This window comes from Phacochoerus africanus, chromosome 15, assembly GCF_016906955.1.
Source record: "Phacochoerus africanus isolate WHEZ1 chromosome 15, ROS_Pafr_v1, whole genome shotgun sequence".
NCBI lineage: Eukaryota > Metazoa > Chordata > Mammalia > Artiodactyla > Suidae > Phacochoerus > Phacochoerus africanus.
Window position 1 is genome coordinate 26,192,614 of NC_062558.1, and position 13,211 is coordinate 26,205,824.

General features: G+C 48.0%; 1 protein-coding gene across 3 annotated transcripts in view; it reads right to left on the reverse strand.

The window, feature by feature from the left end:
• The window catches only part of GLT1D1 (glycosyltransferase 1 domain containing 1), a 110,169-nt gene extending 102,752 nt beyond the window's left edge, over positions 1–7,417 (reverse strand). For all 3 annotated transcript variants that reach the window (XM_047761164.1, XM_047761162.1, XM_047761163.1), the window contains exon 1: positions 7,350–7,417. In XM_047761164.1, coding sequence (XP_047617120.1) covers positions 7,350–7,417 — 68 coding nt within the window. The remainder of the gene's footprint in view (positions 1–7,349) is intronic.
• Positions 7,418–13,211: the final 5,794 nt, after the last annotated feature.

A 13,211-nucleotide genomic window follows, 5' to 3' on the forward strand; every position in this document is an offset into this window, starting at 1 on the left:
GTGGGCAACCATGGTGCCCTGGCTGGACCAAACTCTGGCTTCTAGCTGAGCCAAGTGACACAGTGGGAACACAGAGCACATGGAGATGAAGACGGCAGGGCTGCTATGAAGAGCAGGCTCCCTAATTCAGGTCCACATGAGGGCCCAGGTAACCATGCCAGCCAACCACACATCCTAAACACGGCTCCTTCTTTCCCAAATGCTGTGCCATAGCATTTGTGAACAAAACCTTTGATGTAAGTCTCTGAATTTTGGAGTACTTAGGAGAAAACCCCAGAGAGTAGGCCCTGATTAGAATATTTAAAATTCTAGCGAACAGCTCCTGGGTTAGAAGGTAAGGTTACCTTGGAGTTCCTGTCCTGGCTCAGTGGTAACAAATCTGACTAGCATCTGTGAGGATGCAGGTTCGATCCCTGGCCTTGCTCAGTGGGTTAAGGATCTGGCGTTGCTGTGAGCTGTGGTGTAGGTTGCAGACGCGGCTCGGATCCCGAGTTGCTGTGGCTGTGGTGGAGGCTGGTGGCTACAGCTCTGACTGGACCCATAGCCTGTGCCGAGGGTGCAGCCCTAAAAAAAAAAAAAAGGTAAGATTACCTTACTCAGGGCACACTGATTATACGGAAGGAGATAAGGGGCCACACAGACAACAAAGCAGTCACCCTCTAGTTATCCAGCCCCAGACAAATTTCCCCCTAAAATGCCTTCTCCATTACCTACACCTTCTAAAAATATATATATATATATATATATATATATATATATTTTTTTTTTTTTTTTTTTTCCTTTTCAGGGCAGCACCTGGGGCATATGGAAGTTCCCAGGCTAGGTAGGGGTCAAATCAGAGCTACAGCTGCAGGTCTACACCACAGCCACAACAATGTGGGAGGGAGCCAAGCCGAACCTGCAACCTACACCCCAGCTTGCGGCAGCGCCAGATCCTTAACCCACTGAGTGAGGCCAAGGATCGAACCCGCAACCTCATGGATACTAGTTCAGGTTTGTAACCCACTGAGGCACAACAGGAAATCTTTAAAAAACTTCTACACAGCAGGGGCCTAAAGTTACTACAAAGACCCCAATGTTCCCCAGTTGGTATTCTCTCAATATTTTTCCCCCTATTGGGAAGGAAGTGACGGGGGTCTTTCCCTCCCTCACTTCTAATGAAGTTAATTCCTAGGGGGAATTGTAGGGACCCACAAAATAAAGGCCAGCCTATGGCCCGGGTGACATCACAAATCTCAACCTAAGTCAGTCTCTGTGATAGGGACAGGCCTCCCTGTCGAGGAAACTGAACACACACGGGTAACAGACCCCAGCTCCGCGTGCGCTAGGGTGCTGACCCAGGAAAACAGGACCCGCTACTTAAAATGAAATCCCTATGGCCTAGCCAGCCCTGTTTCCAAGCTGCTGCTTCCAAGACTCTGTACAACTCAGTCTCACCCAAAATCCCTCAGAAGTGCGCTAGGCTTATAACCGAGCAGGACCCTGGGAGGCCTTCCCAGGGTACCCCCCGCCACGTCTTCCCCCTGCCTTTTTATCTATAGGAAAACCTTAGTCAAAGAACCAATGTAATCAGAAGTGGAAAAAAAATACAGAGAAAAAAGAAAATAGTAATAATAATTTAGCCATTCAACAAAGTCAAGGATCCTCAGTTAGTTCTTCAAAGACTAGAGATACTATGCTGAGCCATGTCCTTGGAGCTGTTTGGCAGGTGCAGAAGCCCCACCGGGTGGAAGAAGTCAACTGGACACTGCCTACAATCACGTAGACCACAGACCAGTTGGAAGCAGAAGGCTGATGACGCTGACTCCCAATGACCTCACCACCCACCAATCAGGAGAAAGTCCACGAGCTGAGCACGCCCTGCTCCTCAAAGACTCTAAGACTCCTCACTACCCCCTCCAAGGTGGGCACAGCCCATGAGGCACAAGCCAGCTGTGTCCCCTCTTTGCCTGGCCATTCAAGCTAGTTCTTCTGTTTCCTCCAACTCTGTCTCAGAGTTACTATTTGGCATTCGTGCACAGCTCAGATTTCAACAGGCTGTTTGGGAGGCCCTGTTCCCCCCAGTCCATAGACTGTTTTCCTTTGAACAAAGGATGTTGAAGTTGTTGTTACTGTTGTTTTCCCTTCAATAAAGGACAACAGAGACACTACTAAATAGTATTTACTTTTTTTTTTTTTTTAATGTCCTCACTTGCAGCATGTGTTAGTTCCCAGGCCAGGGATTATGAATCCAAACTGCATTTTGTGGCAATGCTGAATCCTTTAGCCCACTCTGCCAGGCCAGGGATTGAACCCTCACCTCTGCAGTGGCCCCAGCCGCTGCAGTCAGGTTCTTAACCCACTGTGCCACAGCAGAAACTTCAAAATTTTACTTTTCTAATATGTCAATTTCAAATACCATCTCCTCTGCCACCCTCCTAATCCATCCTTCATGCTGCAGCCCAAACCATCTTTGATCACCTATAAATGTGACAGGGTTGCATGGTTTACTTCTGTTCCTGGCACCAGACTGCAGGTCCTGGAGTTTCCTGGTGGCCTCGAGGTTAAAGGATCTGGCATGGTCACTGCTGTGACTTGCTCCTGCGGCACGGGTTCGATCCCTGGCCCAGAAACTTCCACATGCCAAAAACAAAAATTGGCAACAAAAAAACAAAAAAATCCCTGCAGGTCCTGTGTCACTTGGGTCCTGTCTAATCTCCAGCCACATCGGCTAACTCCACCAAGGGTAGGGTTTGTAAGCTTCAGTACTACTGACAGTATTTTCTTGTTTAAGGCCATACCTGTGGGCATATGAAAGTTCCCAGGCCAGGGATCGAATCAGAGCTGCAGCTTCTGGCCTAATCCACAGCCACAGCAATGGCAGATCCAAGCTGCATCTGCAACCTTGAAGCAACACCGGATCTTGAATGCACTGAGCGAGGCCAGGGATCGAACTCAAATCCTCATGCATACCATGTTGTGTTCTTAACCTGTTGAGCCACAGCGGGAACTCCAGCACTACTGACATTTTGAGTTTCTTTCATCTTTATTGTGGGGCTGTCCTCTGCACTAAAAGGTATTTAACAACATCCCTGGTGAATATTCTACACTAAGTCCACACAACTCAGTTTCAGGAGGGATAAGCTCTTGTCTGTATCCCACTTGCTGCCCCTCTGCCCATGTCGCCCACCTTCACATTGACCTTTCCCCACCTCGCCAACTGCTACAGTTCATATTCTCATGAACAGTCACATACTAAGCACTAAGCCCTGTTTCGAAACCTTGACAAGGTACCAATTCATGTTTGATTCTCATAACAAGCCAATGAGGCCGGTCTGAGCTGCGATTATGTAGCATAGATCTTAAGGATTTTAAGCCAGTGAAGGCAGGAAGTCTGTTTCAGAACTTGCGTTTTTCTTTCTTTCTTTTTTTTTTTTTGTTCTTTTTGTCTTTTTGCTATTTCTTAGGCCACTCACGCGGCATATGGAGGTTCCCAGGCTAGGGGTCTAATCGGAGTCGTAGCTGCGGGCCTATGCCACAGACACAGCAACGCAGGATCCGAGCCGTGTCTGCAACCTACACCACAGGTCACGGCAACGCCAGATCCTTAACCCACTGAGCAAGGGCAGGGATCAAACCCGCAACCTCAAGATTCCTAATCGGATTTGTTAACCACTGTGCCACGATGGGAACTCCTGGAACTTGTGTTTTTCTATCAGCTTATGATACCCGAAAGGTTCTCCCATCTCTAGCCTGGGATGGCTCCCTTGCCTATATGTTCCCAGAGCATTCTATAGGTTCCTAATAGATGTGCCCATCCCACGTCAGCATTACTACTTACATAACAGATGTTAATTCACAACTACACGCTTGAGTGTGCAAGAATGGGCCCTTTTCTTCTTCTTTTTTAAGGCTGCGTCTATGACACATGGAAGGTCGAATCAGAGCTGCAGTTTTGACCTATGCCACAGCCATGGCAACACCAGATCTGAGCTGCATTGGTGAATACCGGATTCTTACAGAGACAATGTCAGGTCCTTAACCCACTGAGCCACAATGGTAACTCCCTTTTCATCTTTTTAAACATCTAACTTAGCTAACTCAGATACCTTCCCCTACTAGAGTGATGGGAACCTCCATCCTATTCATTTTGGGAGGGGGTCTCCCCTCCCTGGCTGCCCACAATCACTTGGGGGTCACAGGAGTCTTCTGCAGAGAAACTTTGAGGAGAGGCTCTGGTTCTCACCGCTTCTTGGCAACTGGCTCCCAGGAAAGTCTGTCACCATAGAAACCTCCCTCCTCTCCCCTTCAGGACGCCCAGTATCATTTCCTCAAGGAACCTAGGCTTTCACCAGACAGATGATGTCTTCCAGCAACTTCTGCTTTTTCCTTTTTCTCCCCCTCTACCCTAGCAATCCTTCCTGAGAGAAAGGGCCACGAAAGGCTGGCTCTGAAGAGAGACCAAAGCACAAAGCACAATCTTGATTCTGTTTCAGGCACAGCCAGGGAAACAAAGAACAAAGTGACCAAATGGCCCTGCACCCCTGCTTAATGTCCCTGGAAGGGCCTGCCTGGTTCTGCTTGGGGCCCTTTGGTCGGCGCAGGCATCTGGAAGACTTGGGCTCTGGTGTGCAGCTCAGGTGAGAAGCAGAATGTTAAATAATGGATGTTCTCGCTAGTTTCCTAAGCACAGACTAGCGGCACAGGCTCAGCTGGGCCTGGCCTCTCCCTCTCTGACCTCCTTTCTCCGCTGTATTCGGGAGAGCATGGCTTTCTTTCTGTTTCTCAAACCCCTCAAGCCTCCCTGGCCCCAGGAGCTGTGTTCTTGCTGTTACTCCATCCTGGGACCTTCCAGATCCCTGGGTGCCTGCCTCCTTCTGTCACAGAGGCCTTTGCTTAAATGTCACCTCCCCAGAGAGCCCTCCTCTGAACCTGAGGCCAGAGGTAGATGGGCTCCAGGACAGACATTTGCAACTAGCCTCTTATTTACACCTCTTGAGGCAGGAGACAGGTATGACTATCCTTTTGTTTACACTTTCTGAGGCAGGAGATAGATGAGCTCAAGGGTAAACACAACCAGCCACCTGTCTAAACTTCAAGATAGAAATAAAAGGCACAAGGCAGATAACTGGTCCTGGTCTTCTGTGACCTTGTTAAACAATGTGATGACAGGATCCAAAGAGGGTCTGAGCCCTGCTTGGACAGAAGAACAAAGAGGTCATGAACTCCCCATCCTCAGGGTCAGGGAGACCCCAACTATACATCTGCAGAGAGACCTCTCTGGGTCTAAAACGGAGGGGGTGCCAGGCTATAATAAGCCCAGATAACCTTCCTAACATGCTCTGCTTTGGAATCCATCTTGGCCAAAAGACAGTATATACAGATCAGGGGAGGGCCCTGGGTCTGGTCAGGTGTGAAAGATAAGACAAGTTAATTGGTCAAAGGAAGACAAAGACCCAGAAGAAATGCCCCACATAATCGGTTTAAGTCACCTTTATGGCGTGCTCCTCATTGAGGGGGATACCCGCACCCTCACTCCCCCTTTGGGTGTGTATTACTGCTTTACTTCTGCCTTAGATAAATAGACTACTACTGGATATTTCATGCTCTCCCACATGTTGCACTGTGTTTCTAACAATAATCTTTACACCTATTTTTACAGTCTTTGCCTCCTTGAAACATTCTTACCTTCAACAGGGGGCAAGAATCAGGGCAATTCTGCTTTCAGCCCCTAACTAGGGGCCAGGAGTCCTGCTTTTCATCCAGGCTACTCAGGTTCAACTCCTGAGCAGAGAATGAAGATCTTGCTTCAAGCCATCACCCACTGCTGTCTCTCTGAAATCAAACCCACAGCCCCAATCCCCTCCTTTATTTCTGGCTACCCCCCGACACACTCCCACCCCCTCGAAGTCTCTCTCACCCACTGAAATGTGCCTCATGAAGGCAGAGACCACAGAGTCCTTCCTGGCTGCATATGTCCAAATAAGTGATGGCTGTGTTGCTAACTCAGATGTTAAGATAACCCCGTGGAGTGACAATCCCCAAAGGAAAAACCTAATGGTAACTTCAGAAGACTGATGGAGCCTGAAGGTCACTCTTGATGATGATCTCTAGGACTAACATGTTGGAGGAGGGACATGAAAGGGCCAGTGTAGCCCCAACTACTCATTTCCATGATGAGGAGACAGACCCACAGAGGGGATGTCAATTGAGAAATTTCCTGAAACAAAGTTTGTTTAAAAAAAAAAAAAAAAAGGTTCCAGGAAACGTCAGGCCCTCGTCAGCTCCCTCCCTGCCCTGAGGGCTTACATTCCAAGGAGGAGAAGAGAAAACCTAGAGCAGTGAATCTAGAAAACAAGATAACTGTATAAGATAACTAGGCAGGGAGAGGGAGAAGGTTCTATGGACAGCAGGATCCAGGAATACTGGATCTGTGCTTTTGCTGCATCCTCCCCTGGATATTTTGGTGCACCCCCACCCCACCACCGGACTCCTAATTTATCCCTCCCCCACCATGCGCCAGCTTCAAGGAACCCTCCCCCAAAACCAGGCATCCAAGATTCTTTGCAAATGTCATTCTAACAGGGAGGTCTGAGGGTATAAATTAGGAGTTTGGAATTAACATATACACATGACTATATATAAAATAGATGATCGACAAGGACCTACTGTAGAGCACAGGGAACTATACTCAATATTCTGAGGAACCTATAAGGGAAAATAATCTGAAAAAGGATAGGTACATTTATATGTATAACTGAATCACTCTGCTGTACACCTGAAACTAACACAACATTGTAAAGCAACTCTAACTCCAATATAAAATAAAAATTAATAATAATAATAACAGAGAGGCCTCCTTGGAGCATCCTGCTTAAAATAGCACATGCATACAAGCTGCCTCTTGCCTACATGGATATGTCTATAGGTATCACTGCATATATCCATGTGCTTTTATTCTCTCCCTCCTCCACTGAATGTCGAGTCCTGAGGCCCCGACTTGATGTTTCGTCGCTGCGTCCCCAAACCTAGGGCGCTCAGGATCTCTTGAAAGCAGCAATGAAGACGGTCCAGCGGAGACGTGAGCGATGAGCGCGGAGCAGCCTCCGCCGCGCTGCCTCCCAGCGCCCCGGCTCCAGCTGCATCACCGGCTGAGGGGCCTCGGGGGGCGCGTCTGCACCCGAGCGCCAGGCGGGCCCCAGGCACCTGGGCCAGAGCTGGGCCCGCGCGCCCCTTGCCGACCCGCGCTTCCCAGGGTCCCCGCGCCGCCGGCCGGTCCGTTTGGGCGCGCGGTCCGGGGAGGCTGGGCCGCTCCCCTACACCCTACCCCGCGTCCCCGCCGGGTACCCCCGGGTCGCCGCGGCACCTACCGGATGCGCTGGGCCGTGACGGCGTTGCCAGTGTGCCGCCGCAGCACCGCCAAGAACAGGAGCCGCATACCGCCGCCGCCGCCGCCCGGCCATTCACCGCCCTGCCGCGCCTGGGCCCGGGGCGGAGCGGGGACGCGGACTGGGGCGCAGGGGCGGCGGGCGTCCGGGCTCCCTGAGTGAGCCCGCCGCTCCCCAGGCCGCGCCCACGCTCGCCGGTTCCGGGGCCAGGGTCCTGGACGCGCGAGGAGGCGAGGGAGCGCGTGCCCGGAGATGTCTGAGGGAGGTGGTGGTGCAGGGCGCGGGGCCCCTCCATGGGGACCAGCTCCAGGGCTTCCTCGGGTCACCTCCCGTGGGAACCAGAAGAGACCCTGGGTGGACTCCCATGAGGTCCCAGGGTGGCCGTGCGTCTGCTCCCATAGGATCCTGGGGTGGCCACAGGTCTGCTCCCAGGGGGACCAGCACCAGAGGTGGTTTCGGGTCCCTTCCCTCTGATATGAGAGGAGGGTGGCCACAATCCCCTCCCACAGGGACCAGGGTTGGCCACAGGTCCCCCCACCGCAACACACACACACACAAACACACACACACACACGCAGACACACTCACACATGCGTGCGCACGCGCGCAATGCATTGCTCACATGGGGACCAGGTTGCCACTGCTCCCCTTCCATGGGGGCAGCACCAGGGGTCACTGACGAGTCCTTCCCACCAGAGGAGGCCAGGTGGACACCCAAGGGGACCAGGAGGACCACTGCCCACTCCCATGGGTACCACCACAAGGGATTTCTGACATCTCTTAAAAACGAGAGATCTGGCCAAATTAGGCCATCATTCCCAAAGCTGACCTGGCTAAGAAGCAGCTGCCACCTTTAGAGTTGAAAGATAAACTGTGGCATATTGAAAAGTTAATTTGAAAAAAAAAAATCATTCCAGTTTGGCAGCACCAAACCGGAAGTGGCTAGGAGCACCCCACAGAGGGGAGCTGAAGAGAGACTTTTTTATAGAAAAGGTAGAAGAAAAGTAAGGAAATAATTGATTGGCTATAGCTTAAAGCCTAGTTGGTTCTTTGTGATTGGTTGTCCTTAGGTTTCCATTCCGTAACCTTGAGGCATTTACAGCTTTGGTTTTTGGTTTGCTTAGGGACACACCATGGCATTTAAAGTCAAGTGGCCTCCTTGTCTAACAGATGGAACCTGAGCTCTCCAGTGGGCATAGGCACAATTCAATTCCTATATGAGTTCAACCTGAATTCCTGTTTTTAGAAGAAGTTGAAGCTTATATCTTGGCTCCATAGTCACCAGGGACTGGGAATTCTCTTTCTACACCACCATCACAGTGTTTGGCCTTTGTTCTTTTTTTTTTTTTTTGTCTTTTTGCCTTTTCTAGGGCCACTCCCTCGGCATGGAGGTTCCCAGGCTAGGGGTCAAATCAGACCTATAGGCGCCATCCTACACCAGAGCCACAGCAACACAGGATCCAAGCCGAATCTGTGACCTACACCACAGCTCATGGCAATGCCAAATCCTTAACCCACTGAGCAAGGCCAGGGATCGAACCCACAACCTCATGGTTCCTAGTCGGATTCATTAACCACTGAGCCACAGCAGAAACTCCTGGCCTTCATTCTTAATGATGGCCTCTTGGTGCAATGTGACAGCTGCAGCTCCAGCCATTATATTCCAGTCCAGCAGGAAGGCTCCGCCCCCTCCTCACCTCATGACTCGTCTGGGACTGTTCTCCACCTCCTCTCCCTCCATGCTCTCTGACCCATCTGGACCCATCCCAGCCTATTTTAGGATTAGGGAGTGATCAGCCCCTCCCATCACCCAGGTCCAGAGTTCACCCAAGTCTCTAACCTCTGCTTGCCCTGGACAATGTCCTGCACAGGGTAGGGACTCAATAGATGTTTGCTGAATTAAATGAAATCATTGAATCTGCTCTGTTGTGTAGGCTTATTCCCATGAGAATGCATTCCTGCGTTTTTAATGAAAGTCAGTGCTGCTGTGATAGAATTTGCTAGGCTGAAACTCACTTTTATTTGATTTTTCTGGAATACACCTGTTCCATGAGGTAAGTGATTCTGACATATCTTTGGGGGCCCATTACTTTACCTTTTCATGGCTTCCGTTTACCCATTTGTAAAATGAGGAGAACTATAAACAGTATCATAGTTAATTAGTTCATTTGGCTGAGGTCTTTTATGATTCTCCCAAGTAGGTAATATAAAAGGGTACAAAGACAAATGTGTTATGATTGAATAATGTAGAAATAATTACTGAGTGGGGGTGGCAGAAAAGAAAAGTTTGCATGCATCTCTTAGGAGATTTCTCCAGATGCTTCTCACATAAAGCTTTTAAAACATATGTAAAGCAAAAAAATTTTTTTTCTTTGATCATAGTGTTTGCTCAGAATATTTCTCTAGTTCCTGGCACCAGGGAAAATGAAACTTTATTATATACCCTGTATAAATGTGAGAGTGGATGTTCCCACTGTGGAACAATGGGAATTGGCAGCATCTTGGGAGCACGGGGACACAGGTTCAATCCCCAGCGGGCACAGCAGGTTAAGGTTGCCACCAGAGGCAATTGCAGCTTGGATCTCATCCTTGGCCCGGGAGTTCCATATGCCACAGGGTAGCCAAAAAAGGAACGACAAAGAAGATGAGAATGTTTTCAAGGGTGGGCACCTTGGGTGTGTCAACTTTAGAAACGGCTCTGTGGAGTTCCCTGGTAGCTCAGGGGGTGAGAATCCAATGTTGTCACTACTGTGGCTAGGGTCACTGCCGTGGCATGGGTTTGATCCATGGGCTGGGAACTTCTGCATGCTGTGGGCACAGCCAAAAAGAAAAGAAAAGAAAAGCCTCTGTGATAAACCCCAGCATTTCATATCTTTTTCTCTTTTTTTTTTTTCTCTTCACGACATTAAGTGAACCGCTCTCCTTTGTTTCCATCAGTTTTCTGTCTTTGGACCATCCATCCTCCTCATAGTACTGAGAACTACAAATGCTCTGTGTGTGAAACAGCGAGAGATGTTCATTAAAAAAAGACACATGCAGGAGTTCCCGTCATGGTGCAGCGGTTAACGAATCCGACTAGGAACCATGAGGTTGCGGGTTCGATCCCTGCCCCTGCTCAGTGGGTTAAGGATCCGGCGTTGCCGTGAGCTGTGGTGTAGATTGCAGACGTGGCTCGGATCCTGCGTTGCTGTGGCTCTGGCGTAGGCCGGCGGCTACAGCTCCGATTAGACCCCTAGCCTGGGAATCTCCATATGCCACGGGAGTGGCCCAAAGAAATAGCAAAAAGACAAAAAAAAAAAAAGATACATGCAGACTTGTGATTTAAGTCCACTGGTTATGTTTCCTTTTCCTGGCTTTCATTGAAAGCACTTGAAAGTGACCAAATGCAAAAAACAAACAAACCAAACAACAACAACAACAAAAAACAGCTGTTGGTGAAAATTAACTAGTTCCTTCTACTGCTGTTTAGTGAACACAAGGAAGTCAACCAGGACTAAGGGATTTTTCCCTTTGAACTTACACAAAGCAGCCGGCCTTTGATTTCCACCGCTGGCCTGATGGATGGGCAGACTCATTTAATCTTTCAGTACACATGTGCTCACCCCAAAGATTCATTGCTGAAAGAGACACAGTCTGACAGAATTTGGTACTGTTATAAGGCAAAGGCTTCCCAATTTTTTTTCTTTTTTCCAGTGCCTGCCACATGTGGAAGTTCCTGGGGTAGGGACTGAATTCTCCCCAGAGCAGCGACCCAGGCTGCTGCAGCAACACCAGCAAATCCTTAACCTGGATGCCACAGGACAACTCCAAGACTTCCTATTTCTAATTAGGCAAGAGACACAGGTCCAATTCTGTGCTCACCAGAGGTTTACTAAAGGGAAGGTTTTTTGTTTGTTTGTTTTTTAATGTTATGGCATATGGAAGTTCTCCAGCTAGGCACTGAATCCAACCAAGCCACAGCTGTGACCTGTGCCACAGCTGCAGCTCTTAACCCACTTCACCAGGCCAGGGATAGAACTCACACCTCCAGCAATGACCTAAGCTGCTGGAGTCGGATTCTTAAACTACTGCCCCACAGCAGGAATTCCTAAAGCGAAGTTATTTTAACTGCTTTCAGTAACAACCTGTTGTTTGCAGAGGCGCATAGTTATTCTTTTAGTTTTTCAATTTATTTTTATTACCTAACCAAGTTTTGTTATATAATCATACAGATTATTAAAACAGAATTTAAAAATCACACAGCATCCTGCTACCTTGAGATAAGCACCATTAATACTTTGGGAGTTCCCTGGTGGCTCAGTGGGTTAAGGATCTGCCCTAGTCCTCAATCTCACCCTAATCCTAGGAAGTAGGTACTACTGTTCTCACTATTTTGCAGAGGAGGAAACTGAGACACAGAAGTTATAACACCTCCCAAAGTAACACAGGCAGTGCAGATTCTTTACTATGATTCCTTGGCTCTGCTTTGAACTCAGTACTTCATTGTTGATTTTTATTCTGCTTTAGATTTGTGATAGTAGCAAAAAAAATAGGAACCTCTCTCTCTCTCTCTATATATATATAATATATATACATATATATATTATATATATATATTTTTTTTTTTTTTGGTAATTGCTCTTTTTTCAATTGTGATAGGCAAAATTCTAACTTGGCTCCCAAGATTTCCTACCTCCTGTTTTACACCTTCTCCCAGTTCAATCAAACATCCATCTGGGTGATGCTGTGAAGAGAGTTTGCCAATGTGATTAAATTCCCAAATCAGTCACCTTTAAGAACCGGCGATCCTGCAGAGGGAATCAAACCCAATAAATGTCTCCTTAAAGGGACTGATCATTTCCTGATACTGGAGAGATGCAAAGTATGAGAGAAGGTCTTATGTCAGGGAGATCTTCTCTTGCTGGTTTGGGGGATAAGGGTGGTACATGGCAAGGAGGACTGGCGGATACTAGGGGCTGAGAGCCGTCCCCAGCTGCCAAACAGCAGGAAATGGGCACTCCCATATACCCCCACTCCCCCCGCCAAAAAATAGACATGGCCACAAGTATTGAGGCTGGCAAGAGATCTTGAAATCTCAGCCCCGCCCACACCTTGACGTAAGCATCCTTAGACCCTAAGCGAAGAACCCAGTTAGCCCCGCCCAGACTCCCCAGTGCAGAGCTGCTCATGAAGGATGTAATATGCCATACGTGGGTGATGTTTGAGCCACTATAGTGGTGGTCATTCGTTACAGGACCCAGAAGATTAATACGGTAACATCAGCAATACTTCTCAGAATCTACTTCTACGGTATCATGTGAATAAAGACATAATATTTCAGTGTATACAAACACTGTAAATTAATTTAATCAGTGCCTTCTTAGTGTACATCTTTGCTGTTTCTAATCTTTTTGCTATTTTAAGCAACATGGCAATGAACATTTTATAGCTAAGCCTCTGCACACATTATTAAGTTTCTAAAAGTGGAATTGAACAAAGTGTAAGCAAATGTGGTTTTGATGCAAATGACTAATTGTCTTCCAGAAAAGTTATGCAATTTACTTTGCCTTGGTCATTGGCAAACGCGCTCATCTCCCAAAACACTGCCAACATTGGGTATTTTTCCATTTAAGTGACAAAACGTCCTCTTTTTGCATTTTTACATTATTGGTGAAATGTGATTTTTTTTTTCATGAAGGGCATTTGTGTTTTTTCTTTTCTCTGTGCACGCATGTGTATGTAGTGCTTTTATTAACTGGGTCTTTTTCAATCGCAAATGACAAAGTCACACTTGTTTACCGTGAGAATTTTGGGGCTCACAACTGAAATGTCTAGGAAAAGAAAAAAAATGCAACTTTAAGGGTC